The 20,960-nt window shown below is 31.1% G+C and overlaps 1 protein-coding gene across 1 annotated transcript; it reads left to right on the plus strand.

Annotated features, from left to right (window-relative positions):
* Positions 1-652: 652 nt before the first annotated feature.
* On the plus strand, positions 653-19,723 carry LOC126739357 (neutral and basic amino acid transport protein rBAT). Its single transcript, XM_050445006.1, has 8 exons — positions 653-1,083; positions 5,021-5,191; positions 9,138-9,333; positions 9,393-9,693; positions 11,219-11,761; positions 15,681-15,880; positions 15,980-16,141; positions 19,490-19,723. The coding sequence occupies exons 1-8, from the start codon at positions 987-989 to the stop codon at positions 19,569-19,571; spliced, it is 1,752 nt and encodes a 583-aa protein (XP_050300963.1). The 5' UTR covers positions 653-986; the 3' UTR covers positions 19,572-19,723.
* Positions 19,724-20,960: the final 1,237 nt, after the last annotated feature.

Genomic DNA, 20,960 nt, shown 5'->3' on the forward strand with positions numbered 1-20,960 from the left:
ACGGTAATTACCGGTTGACCGCTTGGAATCGGTTTAAGGGAGCTGAACTCGTAAACACGGGGATTTTTGGCGGGAATTATAATTCTAAAACTTGATACAAGAGGGAGCGTTTTGACTTTTTAAGGTCAAAGAAGGATAGAAATTGTTTGGTAAAGAAGAGTTCTGTTTTGATTTATCGGCAAACTTAAGTTATTATTAAGAAACCACTTAAAATGTGTGTGTGTGTATTATATAATTTATAAGTGGCCGTCTATTAGTGGGGGCCGGCTTACTAGCTAAACCACCCTATATCAAGTTGGAACTTCTAATTATTTGGTATAAGATTTTTTTGGCATTTTCGGATCAGATTCATAATGTTCTGAGGGTAACACATCATCTAAGTAACGTGGTGTGAGATTCACTTTGATAAACGTTCAGTTTGGAAAGATGACGCGAAAATGTGCTACTGCTAGTGCTTCTTTTATTCTATTCTAGGCACGAACCACAGAACACAAATATAGAACTATTAATAATTATTAAGTTTGTGATTATAGGTTGGCAACCCTGAATCTATTAGCACAGCTGTCAATATATTTCTAAATAGGCGGGATATTTAAATAAGACACGTGTTTCAAAAAGTTGACATTTTGACATCTATTTGTTTATTTTTTACAATTCTTTATTATTATTGGAGCTAAGATAATAGTTCGCGACTTTATATCGAACTTATTTATCTCTTTAAACATATATTATCACAAGCCATCCCTTGTTGCATCAGTCAGAATCTAATTGCCGAAGTCCTTGAAGCGAAGCATTCTTTATCGATTTTCCGTTTGGTTGGTCGTTTCAGGTTTCATGCACGCCGTATGTATGTAGAGCCAAATTGGGCCAGCGCCCAGCATATCTATTCTCTATTCTAAAATAACTGAAAGATCTACTTCACAATATAGGGTCGGTCTAACCGTACCGAAATAATTAGAAGGCCCAATTATAGATAATTTGGTACAATGTCTGAAGTTAAAAGTAAATTGGAAATATCCGGTAAAACAAGTCCGGAGATCACTAATGCCAGTTACAAGCCTATACCAGAACAAGATATGGAAGGTAAGTGGATAATTGCAGTATTAGCTTAATTAATTTCCACTCAAAATCAATGATTAGGGCTTCATTATATAGGTTATGCTGCTCACCATATGTTGTTAAAATTATATTTTACTATGCTAATGTGGAGGGAAGGTGATAAACAAGATATGTTAAGAGTTTTGCCAGTTTTAAAGGTACTAAAAAGCATGAATGGCCTACTTAATACAGATAGTCAACTTTCACATGTGCATTTACTTACCAAAACTTACTGAATAAATATATATACATCACTATTGGTAAAAAATATTAAGCTTAATATTTTATTATCCTATTAAACTGACATTTTTTCTAGCTAAAAATTTAAATTAGATAATACAATAATCTTTATAGTGCATATTGATTGAACCACTCAAAACCTAGGATGCATGCAGGTTGCGCCCACTGTTGTTTTAAAGTAAATCCCTGAAGTATGAAATAATCCAAAACTGTTCAAATTCAAAAATGCTTTATTATAGAGATTAATACCCTTTTTTACTGGGTTATTATCTGTTAACCTATCTGTTATCTGTAAAACTAAACTGTAAAATTCAATAAAACAGGAAAAAAAAGCAGATAAAATAACAAAACTATACAAAAATTCAATTAAAAGTTATTTATCTATATAAAAATATTATGTAATGTAATATAAAAGATTTTACATTACATTAAATTTTTGATATTAAGAAAAGTTGAATGATGACTCACATCCCAATGCTTTACATCTCCTCAAGGAAATAATATGCCTTACCTATCAACAGTTTTTTAATTTGCCCATTGAAGTGAATATTGCTTTCTAAATTTTTAATTTCCAGAGAAAATTATACATTTTTATCCCTTCATAAATTATTGAATTACTAAGTTAGTACTGTTAAATTTTGTCAATCTTGCTTTGTTATTAACACAACCTTTGTATTTTTTATAGACCATGTCCACTATCACGACAATAAATATGCCAGTCAAAGTAAGAATTCTTTTTCAAACAAACAGAGGCCTGCATTGCTCTCTAGGACTAACTCCACACAAGTAAAGCCCAGTGTGCTTCTGTAATATCAAAAAAAGACTGAATAAATTGACTATTTGCAAAGTCATAGAATTGAATGCCATATCTCAAGTGTGATTCTATTACAATGTAATTTTTTTTTGTAATATGCTGTTCTAATAATTTAGAACTAAAACTAATGTTTTGGCCACCCTTACAGCATAACAAGCTGATGCCAATCTTTCTTCACACTTTGAACATGCCCTTCAAACCTTAATCTATTGTCAATAAACCAACCAAGAAACTTTTTGCTATGTTAAGTAACATTGCTTATTTCAAGCCGGTAAAGGGACTCATGATGTTGTTTTTAGCTTTTTGGAGAGCGTCTATGTGTCCTTGAATTCCGGAGAGTCATCGGCGGCAGTGTTTTGTGATCTATCCAAAGCATTTGACTGTGTGGATCATGGAATACTGTTATCTAAGCTCGATAAATATGGTTTTAGGGGCGTAGTGTTGCGATGGCTTGAGTCCTATCTATCAAATCGTACTCAGAAGGTTACAGTGTCTGGGTGTTTGTCTGCTTCTAGATCCCTAAAATGCGGCGTTCCCCAGGGTTCAGTGTTGGGACCACTGTTATTTTTACTGTATGTGGATGACTTGAGTTCATTGAAACTGCAGGGCAAGGTGGTTCAGTTTGCTGATGATACCACCATACTATGGAGCCATAAAAATTCAGATTATATTAAGACTTGTATCCTTGAAGACCTTCAGATTTTATCAAGGTGGTGTGCTTCCAACAGGCTCGTGTTTAATGTAAGAAAGACGTCTATTATGGGGTTTAAGTGCGATGTTCAGGGTCTGATGTTTGACGAAAATTCCCTCTTGCAGAATAAAGAGTGCTGCAAGTTCCTAGGAATTACCATTGATGGTCGCCTTCGGTTTGAAGATCATATTTTATATTTAGCTGGGAAATTATCTTCTGGATGTTTTGCAGTAAGAATGGCAAAACAAGAGCTGAGAGGGGTGGTTGCACGTTCAGTGTACTTTTCACTTATTGAATCTCATATTCGGTATGGCTTGCCTTTTTGGGGTTTAACCAATAAGGGGCTACTTAACATTGTCTTTGTTATTCAAAAAAAAGCAGTTAGATACCTGTGTTCTGCTAAGTTAAGAGATTCTTGCAAACCCCTCTTCATTTCTGAAAAAATCCTCTTTTTTCACTCTTTATCTTAGAAACAGCTGCTCTTATTCACAAAATTCCCAAACTACCCTCTGACACTGGCTATTTGTTTCGTCGTGTAAATGATGTTCCCCTACCTATTCCTATGTCTTCCCTTACCAAAAACTCATTAATTGACATGAGTAAAAAAATTTACAATCATGTTCCTCTATGTGTTAGACATATATCGGATGTTAAGAAATTTAAAAGAAAATTAAAGACGCTTTTAAGGCATATTATAACCTGGATGACTTTTTTAATGATAGGTTTAGTAGTAATTGATTGTTTTATTTAGTTATCTTTAATTCAAGTATGTTCAAAAAGTTTTGTCTTCTTGTGTTTAATTTTGTTCATTGTTTTGTCAATTTTTAAAATTGTATTTTTGTTTTGTTTTTTAGCTTGTAGGATGCTTGTATACAAGATTATTCTTACGTAATATAGCACATTTTCTTTCTTTCTTTCTTTAATGTTTTCGATAGTAAATTACTAGTAGGTATTGTTCATGTTTGAGAGCTCCAAGGCCTGGACCATGGATGTATAATTATTTTTCCTAACATCTGAGTAATTTGTTTTGTTACTTGCTGCTTATGATTTTATGGATATTTATAGGATTCATGTATCTCATCCATCATCTTATGGCATACTTAACATAAGATGTAAATGTTAGTTTATCTCCTGGTTTATAGAAAATATTTGAGAATTCTTGACATAATTTTAAAATTTCTCTTTTTTCTTCTGAGTTGATATGGTCAGTTTGAATAAGATCTTTGTAATGCATTGTTTATTCTTATTACTATATAGACTTTACATTTTTTATTACACTATCTAAAGAAAACATTGCATAGTAATTATTATTTAATGGTTTTACCGTCAATGGTTTCATAAACAAAACACTTATTGTTTTATCTGTTGCCTTTCTAATTTTAAATGAGACAAAACCATTGTTAGAAAAAGATAGCATATATGGGTTAAAGAGTCCATTTATGTTTCTTGGTTGGATTAAAATTAGTGACTGGATAGAAAGTTAGTTTTATTAATGTTTGATTATCAGTTATATTGTTTTTGAAAAAATTGGGAGCTTTAAAATCACCGAAAATGTAAATATACATAATTGTTCATATTCCAAAATACTTATGTGAGGAGGTATATAGACAACATAAATAAATAATGTATCAGATGTGTCCGTCTAACCCAGGGCAGCGAAATATGAGCGTAGCCATATTTCGCCTCTTTAGATGCAACCTGTTAATGTTTAATGTACATTTTTTGAATAAGTATAAAGAACTCTCTTTGGGAATCACTTGGTAAATCCATAAACTAAAAAAAAATTTTTCGTTTTTTCTTTAAATAAGAACAAAATCTTTAACAGAGAATTAGCGTAAATTTATATACTATATGTTTTAAAAAGCTATTCAAAGCGCCCTCTTGTTATTAACATACCCTGCATATAGTATACTAATAAAGACCCAATAATAAAAAAAAATTATGGTCCTTTCCATCCCACTATTATCTTTAATATAATCAGCACTTGCAACCTCACCAGATAACTTTACAAACTAAAATTCGGTGACCGGCCAAAGCTGTATCAGCTTGAACTTGTGACCGAGCCAACTAACAAAACAAACCAGTCGTGCGGCATCGGCAAACCATTAACTCAACTTTATTTAATACATTCATCCTCGGTAGGTCTTGGTGTGTATAACATAATTACCTACTTACAGAGCAGGTAGCAGCATCGACCCGACCGAAATCGGTGGTCAAGTTGAAAATCGGTTCCTCGACAGACGGTGAGAGCGAGAGAATGTTGCCCGACGACGAGAAAATTTCGGAAGTGGTGGTCTGCAATAATGACATGAAAAGTCCTCAAAATGGTGATGCTAAGTTGGATATCGGTAAGTTGATACTTTTTTATTTAGGAAATTTTCACTCAATTAAGATACACACTTTTTTATATCGATACCTCAGTTTAATAACGTTAGTCCAAAAATTTCACATTTTAGTTATTACATCTATGACTATCAGAACAAGTCATTTTGGTCCTGTATTTCAAAGATGGTGCCATCTAAATATGCAACAACTCCAAATTATTTATATTTGCCTTTTTTCTATAATGTAATAACTAACTATACAGTGTGTTACAGAATAAGATGCTGATCCTTAAGGGTGTTAATCCTTAGGTTTTTAAGAAGAAAAGTTCAAATAAAGCTATGTCCTAAACGGCTTAACTTTTGAGCTACAGGGTGATAAAATCTTAAGAAAAAATGAATTTCTTCATTATAACTTTAATAACTTCCTAGATATGTTTATGAAATTTAGCACTCGCCTTCTGGGTATCAACAGCCCCTTTTTAATATAGTATGTTTTCTTAAAGTTTAACCAGTGGCGCCTGTACACGAACGTAGACTGAATAGTTTTAAAAAATATTATGTATGCCACTGCTTTTGCCTAAAAAAAAGTATTTTTATAATCTCCATTGAGGAAGAAACGATTTTTTTTTATAGATTTTAACACTTTTTAGCTCCAAAGTGAAGGAGTTTAGGACATAACAAGTTATAATTTTTTCTACAAAAAAAGTCCAAGAATTATTTTAATTCAATTCATGAAAAAATTTAAATCAAGAGCAATTTACTTGAGACTGCTTGGAATTATAAAAAGATTTATTGCTAATCGATGGGAGAAGATTGTAAGTTAATGGGTCTATTATTTTTTAAGTTGTGAATTGTTTTCCAAAAACAGTCCATACATTATTTTACTTCAACTTTAAAAATTCATAAAAAATTCAAATCAAGAGCAATTTACTTGAGACTCCTTGGAATTATAAAAAGATTTATTGCTAATCGATGGGAGAAGATTGTAAGTTAATGGGTCTATTATTTTTTAAGTTGTGAATTGTTTTCCAAAAACAGTCCATACATTATTTTACTTCAACTTTAAAAATTCATAAAAAATTCAAATCAAGAGCAATTTACCTGAAACTCCTTGGAATTATAAAAAGATTTATTGCTAATCGATGGGAGAAGATTGTAAGTTAATGGGTCTATTATTTTTTAAGTTGTGAATTGTTTTCCAAAAACAGTCCATACATTATTTTACTTCAACTTTAAAAATTCATAAAAAATTCAAATCAAGAGCAATTTACCTGAAACTCCTTGGAATTATAAAAAGATTTATTGCTAATCGATGGGAGAAGATTGTAAGTTAATGGGTCTATTATTTTTTAAGTTGTGAATTGTTTTCCAAAAACAGTCCATACATTATTTTACTTCAACTTTAAAAATTCATAAAAAATTCAAATCAAGAGCAATTTACTTGAGACTCCTTGGAATTATAAAAAGATTTATTGCTAATCGATGGGAGAAGATTGTAAGTTAATGGGTCTATTATTTTTTAAGTTGTGAATTGTTTTCCAAAAACAGTCCATACATTATTTTACTTCAACTTTAAAAATTCATAAAAAATTCAAATCAAGAGCAATTTACCTGAAACTCCTTGGAATTATAAAAAGATTTATTGCTAATCGATGGGAGAAGATTGTAAGTTAATGGGTCTATTATTTTTTAAGTTGTGAATTGTTTTCCAAAAACAGTCCATACATTATTTTACTTCAACTTTAAAAATTCATAAAAAATTCAAATCAAGAGCAATTTACCTGAAACTCCTTGGAATTATAAAAAGATTTATTGCTAATCGATGGGAGAAGATTGTAAGTTAATGGGTCTATTATTTTTTAAGTTGTGAATTGTTTTCCAAAAACAGTCCATACATTATTTTACTTCAACTTTAAAAATTCATAAAAAATTCAAATCAAGAGCAATTTACTTGAGACTCCTTGGAATTATAAAAAGATTTATTGCTAATCGATGGGAGAAGATTGTAAGTTAATGGGTCTATTATTTTTTAAGTTGTGAATTGTTTTCCAAAAACAGTCCATACATTATTTTACTTCAACTTTAAAAATTCATAAAAAATTCAAATCAAGAGCAATTTACCTGAAACTCCTTGGAATTATAAAAAGATTTATTGCTAATCGATGGGAGAAGATTGTAAGTTAATGGGTCTATTATTTTTTAAGTTGTGAATTGTTTTCCAAAAACAGTCCATACATTATTTTACTTCAACTTTAAAAATTCATAAAAAATTCAAATCAAGAGCAATTTACCTGAAACTCCTTGGAATTATAAAAAGATTTATTGCTAATCGATGGGAGAAGATTGTAAGTTAATGGGTCTATTATTTTTTAAGTTGTGAATTGTTTTCCAAAAACAGTCCATACATTATTTTACTTCAACTTTAAAAATTCATCAAAAATTCAAATTAAGAGCAATTTACTTGAGACTGCTTGGAATTATAAAAAGATTTATTGCTAATCGATGGGAGAAGATTGTAAGTTAATGGGTCTATTATTTTTTAAGTTGTGAATTGTTTTCCAAAAACAGTCCATACATTATTTTACTTCAACTTTAAAAATTCATAAAAAATTCAAATCAAGAGCAATTTACCTGAAACTCCTTGGAATTATAAAAAGATTTATTGCTAATTGATGGAAGAAGGTTATAAGTGAATTGGTCTATCATGTTTTAAGTTGTGATTTTTTTTCCAAAAACAGTCCAAAAATTAATTTAGTTCAATTTTAAAAAATCATAAAAAATTCAAATCAAGAGCACTTTACTTAAAACCTCTTAGAATTATAAAAAGTTTTATTGCTAATCCATGGGAGAAGATTGTAATTTTTTATGAATTTTGGGAAAAAATTCAGAACTTAAATAATAGACCAATTAACTTAAACAGCAAATCATATGCTTCTTCAATAAGTGAATTACTGTTCTAGTTTTGAAAAACACATTCAAACATTGGTTTGTTGGCAAAAAAGTCAGATTGATTGCATGGCAAACTGCAACGAATTTGATATAATGTTGGAACTAGAAGAGTCGTTAATTGTTTTATTTTAATCGTAATAAAACGTTAATTATTATTAACATAGATTTTTGCTATAGTTACTATTAAAAAAATAATTGAAATGCAATAAATGTTTTTAATAACCGCATGACAATATCCAATTCCGATAACAATATCAATCAAAAAATCATCATAATGAACAAGGTAAAAAAGGAATACATTGCAAGAAAATTTGAAAAAAAAAATCACTTCTCTTCTCTTTTAGTCTCTCACTTTCCTCTCACTTTTGATTTTTTCCTTGGTGGCTCCTGAACGCAAATATTATCCATGGGAAAGTTGGATGACATATTAACAACCGACACTTCATTTTCATGTTCTTCTTGCGACTTTTAATTCCACCTGAAAAGTGAAAAAAACTGCATTTCGGTGCTTTTGACGCCCTCTAACTTTGTTTCCGTAGCTTTTACAGCTTTGTTACACGATATTAAAATTGTAGAGAATTTAAAAAAAAACTTTTAAATTTTTATTATATATTATATAATATATTTATATTTATATATTATATTTAAACTCTTAATTTTTTGTCTCATAAAATTTTCTATAAAACTCACGGTTTGACCAGAAAAATGAGTCAAAAAACTTTTTGGAGTTTCTCAAAACCGGAAGGAGGGCATACACATCCATGAAATTAAACTTTCCTAATGGACTGCTAACTAACAACTCCCAAAGTATGAGACCAGGGACCATTTTTCCCAATTTAGGCCCCTAATGCTAAATTGACTACTGACTATAACGTTTTTTAAGTATTTTGCAATCCATAAGACGATATTTTGTTTAACGCAAATTTGAAATCATTCTTTTATTAAATTTTCTTTGGTGCAGATGCCTTTCAAATATTTTATAATGAATAATAATTTTATTGATAATAATTATATATTTCAGCGGAGCCACCAAACAAGCAAGCCTTCGTGGGCCTAACTAAAGAGGAATTAATGCAGTACGCAAATGATCCTTTCTGGGTACGTTTGCGTTGGTTCCTCTTTGTTACCTTTTGGCTATTATGGGCTGCGATGCTGGTGGGGGCCATCCTCATTATTTATGCGGCACCTAAATGTGATCCTCCGGCACCCCGAACCTGGTTAGTCATCTATATAAATTATAAAAATTATTTAGGGTTTAAATTAATTTTTTATTTAGGTATGAAAAAGGTCCCCTGGCACAACTAACTTCTGATGATAAATTGCAAGAGCTACAACTAGATGAGAATATCCAAGGCATGATCGTGCCTTGGTGGGGAGATATTTATCAGCCGTTGGAAAATAACCAAGCGGATCTGGAAAGATTGAAATTGGCTAAAAAAGCGTCCAAAAGAGTTATTGTTGAATTTGATCCCACTTGGTCTAACCTTTGGTTTGCTGAAGCGGAAAAGAAAAATCCAGAGTTTGAAGGGTATTATATTTGGGCCAGTGGTACTGATAATAAACCACCAAATAATTGGGTAAGTTAATAATAACTTGCAAAAACTCACTCTCCATAATTCGGAAGCAATTACAATATTTGGAAAACTTAACAAATAAAATTAGAGTTACCTAAACCATATACATATAATTCAATAGATAATTTATAGCCTATTCAAATTGTTTGTATGCTTTTGTAATTTTCTTATTTCTGCGAAGAATAAACTAATTACTTTCCTATCAAACTTCAGTCATTGAAAAGATTATTACGTTATACAAGAGTTTATGAACAATGGGTAATAGATTTTTGTTATCAGCTAATCACTATGGAATATTTTTATGTACGATTTTGTTTGTTTAAGCTTTAACCAATTAGTTTATACGGTAAATATGCATAAATGAAAGGAAATCATTTGATAGGTAAACATTGCTTTTGGTGTAGGCGAAATATTTGTTTATGAAGTATATAAAAATATTTGCATACTTTTTAATGGGTAATTAAGTCTATTTGTTTTTAAACAAAACTTTGTTATCAATTCTTTGTTGAATGAAAACGGACAGTATTTAAATAAAAGTTTATATTTTTAAGCTTAATCATGACTTTGAGTTGCACTTTAATGACGATTGCAGTATTTTGAATAAAAATTCAGTATTATGATTGGGCTGGCAAATAATAGTTATTATAAGTTAATAATCAATACATTTACAATTCAAAACAATTTACTACAAGTATTTGCAATATTGCATGGTTGTGTCCTCATTTCATATGAAAAATTCTTGTTTTTTTTTACTTAAAATTTATAATTTTTTTATTGTTTTTTTTTCTGCAAAAAAAAAGTACTTCAATCTAAATAAAAAAAGACTCCAGAACGTTGATGTAACTGAAAAAAAGTACAAGACACCTAATGGTTCCCTTTGCCTCAACCATTTAATCCCAATTCGTCATATGACGAAAATAGGAAAATTACTAAATCAGACCATAAATCATCAGATCATAAATCATGTACAATAATACGTCGCGTTACAAATCAATATTGCAATAAAAACTTTACTGAAACCATTAAAATAAATCGTTTGAACTTTATTGAATATGTTATTGGTTCTGAATCTCTCTACAGGGTGTTCCAACTAATTTTTTGAAAGACATTTATTAAAATATCTTGGCAGCTATTTGCAGCAGCTAGCGCCCCATACAGTGACAATGAGACCAGCAATAAAACCTTAGACAAACGTGTATTTATATTTTTCAATGTTTCGACCTCCATGTGACCATAATCAGAACTACATAAATAAATATAATAAATATCCTTCTGAAAGCAAATTTTAATATTTTGTATATTTTTTTTTCGATAAAAAACAATAAGATATGCGATCTGGTTCAGATGAGTTTTTATTTTTTAATTTGATTTTAATGATATATAAGATTTAAAGGCAGGTTTCACAATAAAGTTCTTTGTTGACGATATTCTAGATCTAGATTAATTAATTTACTAATCAGAACATTCATCAAACAATATTTTTTTCGCTTAATAAACAAAATCTGCTATTTATATATATTATTTCCAGGTGAACCCGAACAACACCACGTCCTGGAAATTTTCGACCGTACGCAACCAATTCTACTATGCACCCTTCGACCAACCCCACCTCAACTTTAACAATTCTTCCGTCGTCAACCAGTTTAAACGTGTAATCGATGAATTCTTAAGAGTCAATGTCTCCGGTATCCGATTACGTCACGCCTCATTCCTATTAATCGACCGGTCGCTCTCCAATCTCGAAATCTATTCGAACGCCAATCCCTCTTACGGTATTGGTCAGTATTCGTTCTACGAACATTCCAAGACGGAAGATTTACCGGAAGTCGGAAAATTACTGTACCAATGGCGTGCCTACTTAAGAAAGAAAACTACCTGCGACGAGGAGGTGCCACTGATGGTGGCGGAAGAGTTGGCCAAAGTGGAGTCGTACAAAGTGAACCAGACTCTGGCGGTAGATATGCCGCTATTGACTACCATCTTCTCCAGACCAACGTTTAACGTTAACGAGACGTTGAGTAATTTAAATTATAGTTTGAAGATTAATAATCTTACATGGCCTTTGTGGGAGGTAAGTGGGTATATCGTATTGTTTTATGTTTTAATTGTGTGGAAAATATATATAACTATGTACAGTTGATATGCAAATTATCCGTGACCCGACAGCCAAAGATAATTTTGTAATTATTTGAAAACATGAATATGTTATAGTATATTATCATTTTTACTATACAGGGTTATTCACGACATAAGACACGGAATATTATCGCTAAACTACAGCGTAGAAGAAATTTAAAAAAATTGGGATTATCAGAGGCGTTACGGCAGAACGTTTTAAAAGTATTTTCACGACATACAGGGTGTTAAAAGTAAGTAAGAGCAGTGTTAGAAGTTGTAAGAGCAGAAACATACTAAAGTTATGTTTTTTTTAATAGAACACCTTGTATATTATTTAATTTTATAATTCTACATTATAAATAAAGATAAAAGAGATCCTTAAGATTAAAAAAGAAAAGATCCGAAATATTTTGTGTTTTTTGAAAATACTAAGACAATTTGTTTAATATGTGTTTTCTCTTTTTCACCATATTTGCATTGAGGTGCCCTAAATTACTAAATTTTACATTTCATGTGTATAGAAGTTACTGTTCTCATACAGGACGTACAAAAATTGGGTTAAAATTATTACAGTTTTTACACAGCAATAAGTCGCCTAACAAGCTAAGTAAGCTGCAATAACACCTTGTATTTTATATTACCAGTAAATGTGGCAGTGAATTAATATTTCATTAGATGCGCTAACAAATTGACATTTATAGCTGGTAATCAAGTTTAAATTTAAATAGTTCCGGCAATTGAGGTAAAATGCACACCCGATAGGGTAAACACCTGATTATAATTGATTATAGCATGCAACACAATAAATTAGCGATATGTTAAATTTCAGACTGTATTAACAATGTATCTATTTCAACTGACACTTTACTTAAGTATAATACATTGAACTTAAGTAAAATAAAAAATAACGATTACAAAAGATGCTCAAAATGATGACCATCTAATTGAAAACATCTACGCACCCTCTTTTCAAAATTTACAGCGACTTTTGAGAGCATTTGTGGCATAATACTTTGAAACGCTTTTATTATCTGCTCTTTCATATTTTTGGTGTGATCAAAGGTAACTTGAAAATATAATCTTTCACATATCCCCATAAGAAAAAATCGGGCGCTGTCAAATCTGGGAATCTTGCAGGCCACTCGATAGGACTATCAGTTATGAAAATTGTCTATTCCTACGGCGCTCTGATTTGGATGATTTGTATTGAGAAACCTTTCAGCGTTGACACACGACATGCCAACAAGCTATTTCGGAGACATTCACTAAGAATAAACACCAGAGTTCTACCACCTTTGGTGCGACACTCAAATTAGGAGACAGTTTTACCACCAACCAAAACTTTATTTTACGCTCGACACATGTTTTGGTTACTATAGTTAGAAAAGTTTATAAAGAACCGGTGACATCAACAGGTGGCAAAATCCGCGCATCTCGTTATTCTATCGATCGGGTCAGATGACTTATGTCGAGGTCTGAAGACAGTGGAGGCGGCACACTTGTTGAAATTATTAATATTTATTTGTAGTAGTAAGTTTAAATAGCCCTAGATTTTTAGTAGGTATAGCTAGCGATATTATAAGTGCGTTTGATTTATTTGAAATACCAACTAAGAATGCATATATATTAATTTAATTGCTCCGGGATTCGTTTAAAAAAATGTAGATAAATTAAAATTATATTTTTTAGCATTGTGATGTGCCCATAAAAAATCTAATAAAAAATAGTTTTACTTACAGGAGGATGCAGTTCGCTAATTATTTTTAAAACAGGACTTCAAATAGGTAGCTGAAAATTATTCTTTATTCGCATTTTTTTTTAAAGATTAGGTATTTTAAACGACTTTTGTAAAGAAACAAATTGGTATAAGCTTAAAGTTTGATTTCATTATTTTACATATTATATATTTTTATTCACTATCAGATAGTGTATTACAACCTAAATCAGATTCATCCGATGAAGACCATTCGATCTCTTCATCAGATGAGCCTGTATTTACTGTAAATTTTAAAGAATCCAATGCTTCATCAAAAAGGTGATGACTTTCGAAATATTGTTTTTCTATGTTGTCTATATGGTTGCAAATATTTATCCACTCATCATTCGAAATTTCCGCAAATTTCTGCCTTGTCAAAGTTTCGACATCCGCCAATTTAAAAGTGGAATTTCTGCTTGCCACCCAATTCTTAACAGTTGCCTAAATTTTTTGTATCGGATTAAGCTCTGGGTGGTATGGAGGCAAACGTAACATGTGTCTATGCTTTTCCATTAGGTCGTCCAACTTGGTTTTTACAGGATACTTTTTTTTATTTTCAGACACTATTTCATTTAACTCTGTCTTGGTTAGTTTTGCATCAAATGTAAAATTACGTTCCTTGAGCCAGTCAACTATTTCCTGCTTTTTACTTCCAGATGTAACATTCTTGACTACAGGCACATTGCGATAAGCTGCATTGTCTAATAGTAGGACGGAATTAAAAAAATTAATATACACATGCACACTCTAGGCTGTACATATATACCTACAAGTTAAAGACCTATTATTTTGTCACTTAAAATCAAAGTATATTTTAAATAATAAAATTTTTAACAGTAATTAATTTTCATTAATATCTTTAAATTATTAGACAATTGAATAATTTAAACCAATTTTACTTACCTTTTACAATAAAAATCGGATAGTCTAACTAAAAAAACTATAGTCTATTTCACTATTATCCTTTAAAAAAAACACACAACAGATTTTAAATGCCTTATAACACGATTAACTCACTTCCCGTACGAGACGACACTGAGTAAGCCTTTAGACTACGTCATAGGCTTTAAATCCCCGGCAGGTACAAAGAAACGAAGTACGGCGGCTGCTTTGTTCTTGCGGTTTCTTTAATAAGAAGCGAGAGAAAATATATTGCGGTCGTCTTCTCTCGCTGCCACCGGATTTTCTATCGATTTTGTGTTGAAAAATGGGTTTGTGCGCATATTGAGCAGCCGGTTCTTTATAAACTTTTCTACCTATATATGAGCATCTTCGAGAGAAGATTAAAACTGAGTAAGGAAATTAAAAACGAGTTTTAATTATTTATTAACTTTTAATAAATTAACTTATTTCCTTGCAAAAACTGTAATAATTTAAACTTAATTTAAGAATGTGTTGTATAAAATAGTGACTTTTTTAAAAATGAAATGTAAAATTTAATAATTTGGTGCTTACTAGTGCAAATAGGGTAAAAAAAGGGCAAACACATTTGAAGGAATTTATCATTGAAATTGTCTCAGTATTTTCACAAAACACACTATATTTCGAAAACTTTAATGTTTCGGCTAGGTACCTTTATTTACGATGTAAAATCCAAAAATCAAATAATACACATGGTCTTCCATTAAAAAAAAAAAAAAACATAACGTTGATATGTTTCTGCAATTAAAAATTATTTTAAAAGATACTTCTGGAATGCGTCTGATGTTCCCAATTTTTTTTACCATGTACTTTATCCAAAATATTCCGTGTCGTATGTCGCACGTAATATTTAAGATATAGGGTCGGGTAAATTAACAAAATAGTTGGATTTTTTCCGCAGATTAAAATGGTAAAAACAGAAAAAAATTGAACATAGGGTTTTCGAGAAAATGTGAAAAATGTACTTTTGTTAAATAAAATTTCCTGTATATTTTTACCCAAATCAAAAGATTTTCTTGATAAAAAAGTTTATTTACACTAAGAGCCTAAACCTAAAAATAACAAAGTTATAGCGATATTAATAATTTTATCACGAATCTATGATTTTAACACTCCTTAAATTAGCTTTTAAATTATTTTGGAATAAAATTCTGTCATTTTTCCGTCTCTTCATTAACGGCATGTATTATTTTAGGCTAAAACCAAATCAGTACCGAGGGATGTTCTTCACATAATTACTTACCTGTTGCCAGGAGCGCCCCTCATAAATGCAACTGAAAAAGTTAATCCAGATTTATTGAAAATCAGGAACAATCCATCAATAATGAGATATGGCAACGATAGCACTTTTGAAGTCTATGGCCTTCAAAACAATACTGTCATGTCATTCATTAGGTAAGTTTATTTATGTGCAAATGTTATATATGTTATCAATGTTTTTCTTGGTCTAAATTAAAATATTGGCTTTTAATAACGTTTGGTATGTTTTTACAGGGTGACGCCAGGTAGTCCTGGTATCTTGGTGGTTGTTAACCCTACGGATAACTTGGTTACGACTAATCTGTCTGCCGAAATCTACAAGTTATCTTCCATTCAGGAGGTGACGGTTAGTTTTTATAGTGAAAACTATAACATCAGCGAATTTAAAGATATCGGGTAAGTAAAAGTAACCTGAAAGTAGCAAATATTTAACAAATTTATAAAAATTCTTTAAACACTTAAACAACTTTATATATTACAACTAAAGCTAGTATCGCTATAATAATAACACCTTTTTACTGAGGACTTTATGCTATACTCCTGACAGCCATGACTTTTTACTCAGTAATTTTTTACGTTTTTTGAGAAGAAACAACAATCACATAATTTTTACCTGTCTGATTAACAGTAGAAAAAAAAAATTAATTAAGGGGACGTAGTCCTGCTCATTTGCCGCTTTTCCGACGTCTAATCCGCTCTCGTGATTGGTCACTTTTAGCATCTTAGAAAAGTACTTAAAAAAAAAACCTTACATCAGAATGAGTTGAAAATTGGTCAAAGTGTTTCTTATTCGATTCCGCTCAGATTCACTATTTTGTGATTTGCTATTATTGGCTTCCCTCGTCAGATGTTCAGGCTGGCTTGCATCTTGGTCGGGCGTTTTCACGTCGTTTCCAGTTTTACCGATGGTATTTTATTTACAGTTTATTAAATTTTAGGATAACCAGATCGAATATCACAAAACAAAATAGTGAATCTGTGCGGAATCGAATAAGAAACACTTTGACCAATTTTCAACTCATTCTGTGAGGTTTTTTTTTAAGTACTTTTCTAAGATGCTAAAAGTGACCAATCACGAGAGCGGATTAGACGTCGGAAAAGCGGCAAATGAGCAGGACTACGTCCCCTTAAGGTGTTGCAGAAAGAATTTCGGAATCGTGTTTTTAAATTTAATGCATTATATCTTAAATATGTTGACTTATTTGAAAAAAAAAATTTTTTTTGACATAAGTCATTGCATGCATTTTAAGTTATTCATCGGCAAATTTAAGCTTAGAATAAAAAGTTATAACGGGAAATTTTGATATAGTTTTTGTGTTTTTGGAAATATTTTTCGGAAAGGAATTTTTGGATAAAAAGATAGTATTCTATTAGAAAAACTCAATAACGACCAATCATGTAGTCATATCTTCTAAAGCAGGCACTCTGTTAAGTTTTTGCAAGTGTTAAGTCATTGCATGTACACTACCGCTCAAAAGTATTTGCCCACATATGACAAATAATAAACCCATCAGTTATTCTTATGAAACGGTTTATTTATCACAAAATGAATATAAACAATACATTTTTCAATTAACTAAATTTAAGAAAATAAAATTTTGGATTCATCTTGGCGGACATGTGCCTCGATTTTTAATAACAGCTTCACAGAGTTTCGGTAGACTTCTAATTAATTTGTCCAAAGTTTCCTGAGGTATCTCGTGCCACTCTTCTTGGATGATCCTCCATAAGTCTTCTTTTGATATGGGGCATGATTTTCGTACATGTCTATCCAGTTCATCCCACAGTAATTCGATAGGCTTGAGGTCCGGTAATTGTGGGGGCCATACTATAACTTTCAGATGTTGCCTTTGTAATTGACCTAAATATTGCTTGCACAATTTCGACGTGTGCTTGGGGTCATTGTCATGTTGAAAGATGAAGTTTTCCCCAATTATTCGAGTACCAGAAGGAAGTACATTGTCATTTACAATTGTTTTGTAACCCTCTTTTCGAAGAATTCCCTCTATTCTAATTAGATCGCCCACTGCAGATCCTCCGAAACAACCCCACACCATCACCGAACCACCACCGTGTTTAACTGAGGCCACCGTACAGTTCTCAGCGACCCTTTCATTGGCATAACGGCGAACAAAAACTCGCCTCTTCGTTCCAAAAACCTCGAATTTCGACTCGTCACTCCAGAGAACTTTCTTCCAGTCATCAATGGTCCATTCTTTGTGTGATTGGGCCCACTTAAGTCTTTTCTTCTTATTAACATCCTTCAGTAGCGGTTTTGATACATCTAAACGTCCTTTAAGACCAGCATTTTTTATTGTCGAAATTTTATCGCTTTATCGCCGTTTTACTGTCGAAACACTGACCGCTTTTTTACGCTTCTTGTTGATTTTTCCTGTGATTTCAGGGGCGGTAAGGCGTCTATTGCGTTTGCTTGTAATTATAATATTTAAATCCTCCTTTGAACTTGTTGCCTTTGGCCTTCCCGATCGAGGTTTGTTGCTAATAGTCCGTTCTCTGGTGAATTTCCTAACATTATAATTGACAGTCCGCCTTTGGGATTCCCAAATCCGTCGAATTTGACGGTTAGTCTTTCCAGCCTTATGAAGTCCAATGATAATATCTTTTGTTTCTACCGATAACTCTTTTGTTTTAGCCATTTTAAATAATGTTGAAAAACCAGCAAAGAGACGGTGACAATCGTCAATAAGCAAGCTAAATTATTTCCCAATGTTACACAAAATCAATTCTTGATGACTAAACAGCTTTAAATGTTTCAAATTTCATCGGAAACGAGCTGTAAACAGATTTTGAATATTCAAAATTTACAGATGTAGTTAACAATAATAACATTCTATAATTAAGTACCCGAGAAGCAGGGCGCAGTCTAGCTAAGACAGCTACTCTACTGAACCCTACTCAACGGTCATAAACTTAAGCTACAATATAAAGATTAAGTCTATTAAATAATTCATTAAATACCCATCTAAAGAACAATATATTTATAATTTAAATAAATATTAAATAGCTAAATATAAAAAATTGACAAAAATAAAATAAATAATTAAAGGCCTAAATTACGGGTTGAAGGTGTAAAAGATATTTCTTAAACTTTGATTTAAATCACTTCTGATCTAAAGTTGACAATTCAGTTGGTAGGTTATTGTAGAGTTTAATGGCATTATACGTAAAAGAACGTTGAAACATTGCGGTCGAATGACGAGGAAGCGTCATCCTCTCTGGAAATCGGATCACTCTTGTGTGAACGTTTAAACGAGGAACAAATTTATTCCGTAAAGTGGAGGGAAGGTAGGGGTTTAATAAAACTTTAAATAAAAAATTACCTAAGTGTAACTCTCTGCGCCTGTCCATCCTCAACCAGTTAAGCTCTTTAAAAGTGTGTGAAATGTGATCGTATTTTCGTAATCCAAATATTAGCGGTGAACATTTTGAACTTTCTGAATACGTGCAATTTATAAAAGAGATACAATCTAAATATAGGTATAAAGATAAGATCTTTGTATCTAATTTAAAATATTAAAAAGAATACATGGTGGGCAAATACTTTTGAGCGGTAGTGTATAAGCAAACAGAATAATTTAAAAGTATATTGAATATTCTAGGTGATTCTTATCGTGAAAATGTAATTTTTGCTTTTATTTTGGCATAAACTTTATTTTCCACATTATGATAATTTTTATGATTTCATCTACGTTTATTAACTATATTACTGATTCTTTTTTACAGGAGCAAACATGCATCCGACATTGTGCCAATTTCACCGAAATCCGCTATCGTATTGGAGTATGTTCCCAAAAAAGATGAATAATGAAGTGGCTGACTTATAGCCAGAAACATTCCACTTTACAGGAAATTACACAATTTTTTTGATGCATTTTTAGAATACAATAAGAGTGACAATAATAATCCCATAATTCTCTCTTTTTGTGTCTCTATAAATATAAATAAGTTTGAATGGCACTCAAGATATTTAATTTTTCCCAATAATTTATTAAGTTTAATAATAGTTTAATAAAATCGGAAATAATACTACATGGATGTGAAAGGTAAGATTTGGTTTTTATTAAACAAATACAATAATTGAATAGACATATGTACTAACCAAACAAATAAAAGTAAATAGATGAAATTTATTACGCAAATAATTTGTTATGCAAATTTATATGTTTAACATTTTCTATGAAACAGTTTGTTTTGTATCTCTTTTTAGAGAATTTATAAGCCACAGATAATAAATGCCCATCCCTGATCTAAAATGATATATTCTTTATCTTACTTGCACACATCCAATTTTACAACTTTCTCACAAATTAGCTATGGGTTGTGGTTGCAGGATATTTTAAGACCATAGTTTTAGGAATTTCTTCTTATTTTAGTTTTGTATAATTATGCTTTATTTACGTTTTGAGGTTAGGTGAATTTAGTTGTTAGTGAAGCGATTTTGTTTCGGGGTAGAGTGTATTGACTTTTTAATATAATTCACCTAAACTTTTTTTTTTATAATTTACTATTTTCTTTTATTACTTTTGTTGCCATCTTCATTTGTTATTATTGGAAACCATAGCAACACTACTTAGATATTATTCGAAGCAAGATGATTATTATGTTATAAAAAAGCCTTATTCATCATAGTACATATAATGGTTTGGACATTTCAAAAGCAAATATCTCTAAAACTATTAACTTTAAACACTTCTAACTAAAATAAGATTTTTCGGTCAGTTGTTGTATACAGGGTAGCACAAAAAAGTTATAATAAGTTATTTACGGAAGTAGTGCTGTAAGTGGCGCCCTCTAGAAGTTTGATCATAAAAAATAACGGACCCATAATAGAAAATCTTCCTATATCAAGTTTTATACCAAAATCTGAAATGATTCACAAGCAATAAGGAAAAATAGAAAATAAAATTGTACCTTTAACACCCAGTATCTCGCTAACTATAAGTAGCTTTGGGTCAATTTATATATTTTGGTGTGTAGTATCTCCAGTTGCGAGATTTCGCAAATACCTTGTATATGAATGACTTCATTGTCTTCAATGGTTAAAGTTTCGAGATGTGGAAATGAGGTCAAACTGAGTTGCCTGGAATGTATGTATCTTTTATTTTTTGTACAAAATCGGTTGAATTTTTAATGCAGTTAAAGAGAAGACTATATTGAAGCAGGAGGAAAGTTTTAAAATGAGAGTAGGTATTTG

Source organism: Anthonomus grandis, chromosome 8 (assembly GCF_022605725.1).
Source record: "Anthonomus grandis grandis chromosome 8, icAntGran1.3, whole genome shotgun sequence".
In the NCBI taxonomy this organism is placed as follows: domain Eukaryota; kingdom Metazoa; phylum Arthropoda; class Insecta; order Coleoptera; family Curculionidae; genus Anthonomus; species Anthonomus grandis.

Bases quoted from the DNA above. Each gene is read 5' to 3' on its own strand.
- LOC126739357 (XM_050445006.1), top strand. From the start codon at position 987: ATGTCTGAAGTTAAAAGTAAATTGGAAATATCCGGTAAAACAAGTCCG. The intron at 9,694-11,218 runs GTAAGTTAATAA...TATTATTTCCAG, and splicing joins ATAAACCACCAAATAATTGG to GTGAACCCGAACAACACCAC. The intron at 15,881-15,979 runs GTAAGTTTATTT...ATGTTTTTACAG, and splicing joins ACTGTCATGTCATTCATTAG to GGTGACGCCAGGTAGTCCTG.